We start from the raw sequence: 6,276 nt of genomic DNA on the forward strand, positions 1-6,276 counted from the left end.
CCCCTAGCGGTGGCAGAATGAATGGAGAACAATTTCCTGTTCTTTAGGGATTAGCGCCGAAGTGCGAAAAAGCGCCACTTCCGGTGCGGGCCGCGGTGCGCGGTGGGTTCGATAGAATTTAGCTTTACCAAATTATCGAAGCTAATTTAGTGGCGCGGGCTCAAGCTGAGCGGAACACAAACTCTCTGTGTGTGTGCGCGGGAACGGACGGCAGAAGTGGGTAAAACGGCCACCGGAAAGCGGCAGCGAAGGAACGTTCATGAAGAAGGACGCGAAAAAAGATTGACCGCCGCCGGTAAGGAGCGCTAGGAAGGTGATTTCTTTCGGAGTTCCGTTTTATGTTCGACAAGAAGCGGCGCGGCGCGTGCAAGAAAGAGCGCAACGATGAGTGCCCATGGCTGCCTGCGGCTCCTGTTCCTGTTCGGTGCCAACGTATTGGCAGGTGAGCTCGTCGGTTACGGGGGGGGAGCGGACCGGTGAAGATTTTAATTTAATTCCATCCCCGGCCCGGTGTTCTAGGTATTCTGCTGACGTCAGCGACCGAAACCGGACACGGCCCCGAGGGCGACGGCGGCGGCGCGGAAGAGCTCCACAGCAGCAGCAAGCTGCCGCCGGCGTTTGTATCGCTTCCGACGGTCGCCACACCGGCCTACCGAGAAGCTTCCGGTGGTTTCGGTTTGGGCCCACCGGCCCACCACCCGGCATCCCGGGCGGAAGTGGCCGACGTGAACGCGTTCGTGGCGGCCGACATCATTAACCTCGACCGGGACGGGGCCGTTAGCTTTATCCCGCGCCGCGACATACGCTACCAGCGGGCAGTGCCGCCGGAGTACGCAGGGGCGTCCGCCCTGCCGCACTGCGAAACGTTCACGATGGGCGATCCCGACTCCAAAACGCTCTACAACCCGGGGTGGCCCGGCAACTACCCGAACAACAGTGACTGCGTCGTGGTGCTGGAGGCACCGATCGGGTTCCTGGTCCGGCTGGACTTTCGGGACCACTTCTACGTCGAACCGTCCGAGGAGTGCAAGTACGACTTTCTGGAGGTACGGCTTTCAGCGGTTGGCCCAGCACCATCTCCCAGAAAGCTGACCGTATCTTCGTTCCAGATTCGCGACGGAGCGCACGGATTCTCGACGCTCATCGGCAAGTACTGTGGCCAAACGTACCCACCGATGATCACCTCCAGGGAGCGGTTCCTGTGGCTCCACTTCCACTCGGACGAAAACATCGAGTACAACGGGTTCGTCGTGGTGTACGATTACGTCCCACGGCCGACGTCATGTATGTGATCGCCGGCATCCTTTCAGCTAAATGATTGACCTCTTACGTCCCTTCCCGATTGCAGCCATCTACGATGACGAAAGCTGCCGCATGGAAGTGTCCGGCATGGAGGGTTTCGTCAATCGGTCCGATGTGCCACGCGAAAAGCAGCTAACCGTGATCGAGCACGGCCTCTCGCTCGACTGCATGTGGGTTGTCACGGTGGCCGATGGCTGGAAGGTAAGCCCGGGCAGCTCCCGCCCTCCGAAAATACAACCCGCGCTGATCCCAAAACTTGCGTTCCATTGCAGATTCAATTGTCGTTCCTGAAGTTTAAGCTCGAGCGACCGAACGATTGCGAAAGCAACTTCGTCGACGTGTTCACCGAGCGCACGGATCTACCCTCGAGGTACACCCCGAGACGGAACGCGCCCGAAACTTTTGCGAAACCCAATAATGGCTCCACTTTCCCTTCTCTCCACTCGCCTTCTTCGGTAGACTGAAAAACTTTTGCGGTTCCATTGCGGATTCGGTCGTTTCGCGCTCGAACGTAGTTCACATCCGGTTCTTCGCCGAAGCGGCCGCCGTCAACTCCACGTTCTCCATTCTGTTCACCGCGTTCCGCGAGAAGGCGGCCGGCGAGAGTAAGTCAAGCGAAGGATCCCCCTGCGGCCACGCCAATCGCCGGTATCACTTACACTTTGCCATCCCTTGCATTCCCGTTGCCACAGCTTGCGAAGACACCGAGTACGACTGCGAGGATGCGACGTGCATCTCGGGCGACTTGCGCTGCAACGGCCGCATCAACTGTCGGTTTCGCTGGGACGAGGATGAGTGTCAGGTGAGCGCAAGTGGTGATCGTCCCGAATCGGCCAATCTCTAATGCGAACCCTTCCTCCTTGGGCTGGACAGAAAGCGGCCGCTGCCCAGTCGGAGCACGTCATCATCATCGTGATCGTGTTCGGGCTGATCCTGGGCGGGATGATACTGCTGTTCCTATTCAACTGCAGCCGGAAGATCATCCGCGATCACAAAATCATTCGCGAGCACATACGGCAGTCGCGCGAAAGCAAACTGAACGAACTCGGCCGCCATTCGACGAAGAAGCTGGTCGACCTGGACATCACCAAGCTGCCACCGCCCGCCTTCGACAAGGAACCGATCAACATCCTCGAGACTAGCCTCAACGGGAGTGGGGGCGGCGGTGGCGGAGTGGGAGCTGGTAACACGAACGTCTCCGGCGGTTACTACCGCGAGATGAGTGGCGGAGGTAGCGCCGGAAGTGGAGGACCCATGTTTAGCAGTAGGATAGACATCAAGGCTGAGCCGCAGGATATCCTGCGAGGTGGCAGCTACCTCGAGGACCCCCTGTCGCGGTCCGGGACACTGGGCCGTGACGGTAGCGGCGGGATGTGTGATATGGCCTGTCAGACAAGGTACGGTTCCGGTTGTCCGAGTCCGCTGCACCGTACTTCCGTACGTTTAATGATGTTCTCTCCGTTCTTCCGTTCCGCAGGGAGTCACTCTTTCAGCCAGTTTTTAAGAATAAAGTTAACCAAGCGCCCAACCAGCTACCGAACAGCATACGATTTTCCACCTTCGGGTACGAGAGTCAGCAGCAGCAGCAGCAGCCACCGCAGGAGCATCAGCCTCAGCAGCTTCCGGCGGTCACACCTCCGCCGCCGCGGGTGAAACACCATCATCACCATCACCACCACCATCACGGCGGTGGAACGCTCGAGGGCAAAAGCATCAAGCTGAACCGGCTCGAGCTGGAGGACCACTCGCCGGGCGTCCACGAGCCCGGGTTCGACGACCGTCACGACGAGGATCACCATCAGCTGCACGGGGGTCACTCGCATTCCCACACGCATACGCACGGTGGCCACGGCCACCAGCATCCGCACGGGCAGAAAATCGTGCTCGAATCGGTGAGGCCAATGGGGGCCGACATCCGGAAGTCTGCCCCGGACGTCATCATCATGACCTCGTCCCATTGACGAGGGCGCACGATAGGTCCGCGGGAGCCAACGCTTAGCTGAATTGGAACGTGCCCCGTTAGGAACGGAACTTTTGTAATTGTAAATCTCCATCGTGCTCCGCAGAGACTTGTCGAAACGTCTCAGTGGAAGCTCGTTGGAAGAAAGGGGCCACCGCAAGCCGGGTGGAGTTTTTTTGGTTTCGTTAGCCATTCGGACGGTGGCACCCCACGTTCCCCCGGGATGGAGGAGGCTGACTTTAGGAAAACATTGTAGGATATTTCATGTAGTTATATGCCGCCATTTGTCACTCCAGTGGCGGGAGCAGGAACAGGAGGTTAGACAGTGTATGAGATTGGCCAACCGCTCACCAGCTGTGTGTTCAGACGTAAACCTTAGTTCTAGGTCCGTCGATCTCTGGCGGCCCCTCCCCCCTTTGAGGCAATCAAAATGGCCACCGCAAAGACACGCGCTCGAACGCAGAAAGGGTTGCACCTCATCCATCACACCATTGTGTATATATTGAATCACACTCCACGCCACGCTCTGCGGGTGTTTTGGTCGGTTTTGTTAGAAAATTTGTTAATTTCGGTGACTTCGTAGCAGTCACACGGAAGTCGCTGGTATCGGTTAGGAAACGCGGTAGGATAATGCATTTGTTGTGCGAAAACTGGGGGCAGAATTCAATTTTGTTTTTGTTATCCTTTAGTCAAGTGCTGCCAAGTGCTTAGTTACGGAGTTAGGTATGGCCGTCGGAGTCATACAGACAGTTTGACGAATTTGTAGTTTAAAGAAATTGAGAAACGAGCACCTTAAGCTGTGCACGTCGGAGTTAATTTAACATTCAAATCATAGCTTCCACCTCACGGAATAGAGAATTTGTTTCGTTAATCGTAATGTTGAGGCTAATTTGAAAAGCAGGACGTGGATATGCTGTTTTGTTGTCCATTGGGAATTGTTAAAGACAAGCCTTCGAAATTTAATTGCTTTCGTTTTTTACACTTCCTTTGGCCCGCAGAGGCTTTACAAAGGCGTGCACTATACAGCCGCACGGTCCCATGCTGGGCGCGAGTGAACTGGGGACCAATCCCACCATAAAAACAGGAAAGATCAGATCTCTAAATAGTGCAATCCAGTCGAAGGGGAATGGCGTGTGGCGTTGTTGGAATGCAAATTTTCGTGCATCGTGAGAACAGAAGATAGACTTTCTATCGGTCACACCGAACTAATATTCTCACCAAGGACAGAGGCGTTGTGGTTTTGTTTTGTCCACTGCACCGCATCATTGTAATGAAGTCGAAACTAATCATATTCACGAATGTTTTCACACTCATCCACACTCATCGTTCACGGAATTTACAAGACATAAATAGGATAGGATAAATAGGAAGAAACGGTTTATAAGACATAATAGGGAACGATATGGTCACCACATGACGATGATTACCGAATGCAAGGCAAAAAGCCGCAAACGGAGCTACATTTCGTGTTTTATGTAGTTCAACCTCCAGGACTTTGTGTTCTTCCGTAACCCTGCACCGGAACACACATGCTGCACAATTGTGTGGTTGCACTTTTACCGTTCATTGATGTAGATCTTAGAGCAACTTCGGCGAGTTGAGGTACGACACCGGACAAGTTATGATTTTTAAACTCATAAACCAAAACCATGTGTATCACCGATGACAAACGAGCGAACGTGCAAAAGTACCACCGGTGCAAACGTATGTAAAGATTGATTCGTAATTTATTAATAAAAAGCGAAATGAAGATGGTGGACAAGAACTAACCTAGCCGTTGAGCATACTCGTTCCTTTTTATGCCACAGCGTTAACCAGAGTCAGGCATTTTCAGTTACTTTATTCAGAGCCAATACGTCCAGCTTCTTCTCTGGATGAGACGGTGTGAGTTCGCTACCCACTACTGCCACCGGTGCGAATTCCAACCAGTATCGGTGCCTTCATATATTTCTTTCGGTGTTCCCTTTTCAGCACCAGCATTAACCACAGTAGCTTCAGAATCGGAACGCTCTTTCGGGAATCCAACGCCCCTTTTCAGGAGCAGCCACTGACCAGTCCCAGAGTGAATAAAAGCAGCCAAATAGATGAAAGAAGCTCCATGCTTAAAGTGCGCTTCTTCAACGGTCAATTTGAAACATAAACGTAAATCGCCTGTGGCAGCTGTCAGCTTGTTTTATTCAAATGACAGCTGTTGGAGGGTTTATGTTTACGTTTTTGGAATTTACAGTCGAGTGCAATGAATACGACGCTTAAAATTGTTCGTAGTGGACGCATCTTAGTGCAATGATAATGTTGCGAATTCAATCTTTAACCCTATTGATGTTTGCAACATGAACGATCAATCTCAACTCATTCCTGGTATCGTACGTAGAGCGGGAACCGCATCAACTCAAAGTGCCACGTTTCATCACGCGAGTCAACAAAATAAAGCGAACCATCCACCTAATCCAATCATCCCCGGCGTGGTACGCGTCTGCCAGAGTGTCCCCAAAAAGCAATTGCCAAAAAACTCCTGTACACGCCCCACCAAAAGCCATCTAAAGGATGCACAGTGTGATGAGCTGACCAGGTACCATTTGAACCGAACGCACGCGGTAAATAATACTTACACAACATTATGCCCTGTTTTATGATAGACAAGCCGTCGCAGAGATCCTCCGAGAAACAACGCAAGGAAAGGCACGGACTGAACAGCAGGGCTCATCTGCGAAATGTCCGCTGAGAAAGACCAACATACGGTTCCTAAACCGGACCGTGGTATCGATGGTTAATCACAACAACCGAGAAAAGAAGAAAACCTCGCATCGTTCAAAATTGAAGTTAAACGAGCTTAAACGACGAGGAAAGAATGGCGGGCGACGTATAGAGGAGCCATCCGAGCCTATTCTTATTCAGGACAACGATTGAAAAGTATGCGGCCAATGGGAAGAAACGAAAACTAATCAATGTGGTTCCAGTCGATACTGTGTATCGACAATACGTTATCAATAACCCTTCCTTTTGAAACTGTAGCC

General features: G+C 52.7%; 2 protein-coding genes across 2 annotated transcripts in view; both read left to right on the forward strand.

Annotated features, from left to right (window-relative positions):
- Positions 1-384: 384 nt before the first annotated feature.
- On the forward strand, positions 385-3,263 carry LOC131210937 (uncharacterized). Its single transcript, XM_058204262.1, has 9 exons — positions 385-442; positions 520-1,046; positions 1,110-1,284; positions 1,349-1,503; positions 1,575-1,672; positions 1,762-1,907; positions 1,995-2,104; positions 2,176-2,699; positions 2,780-3,263. The coding sequence occupies exons 1-9, from the start codon at positions 385-387 to the stop codon at positions 3,261-3,263; spliced, it is 2,277 nt and encodes a 758-aa protein (XP_058060245.1).
- Positions 3,264-5,592: 2,329 nt separating this feature from the next.
- LOC131208204 (threonine--tRNA ligase 1, cytoplasmic) overlaps positions 5,593-6,276 on the forward strand; it is a 13,268-nt gene continuing 12,584 nt past the window's right edge. The window contains exon 1 of the mRNA XM_058200856.1: positions 5,593-5,625. Coding sequence (XP_058056839.1) covers positions 5,593-5,625 — 33 coding nt within the window. The remainder of the gene's footprint in view (positions 5,626-6,276) is intronic.

Source organism: Anopheles bellator, chromosome 2, assembly GCF_943735745.2.
Source record: "Anopheles bellator chromosome 2, idAnoBellAS_SP24_06.2, whole genome shotgun sequence".
In the NCBI taxonomy this organism is placed as follows: domain Eukaryota; kingdom Metazoa; phylum Arthropoda; class Insecta; order Diptera; family Culicidae; genus Anopheles; species Anopheles bellator.

Coding starts and splice junctions, on each gene's coding strand:
- LOC131210937 (XM_058204262.1), top strand. CDS start 385: ATGAGTGCCCATGGCTGCCTGCGGCTCCTGTTCCTGTTCGGTGCCAAC. Junction 1,285..1,348: donor CGTCCCACGGCCGACGTCAT/GTATGTGATCGC, acceptor TCCCGATTGCAG/CCATCTACGATGACGAAAGC. Junction 1,504..1,574: donor CGGTGGCCGATGGCTGGAAG/GTAAGCCCGGGC, acceptor GTTCCATTGCAG/ATTCAATTGTCGTTCCTGAA.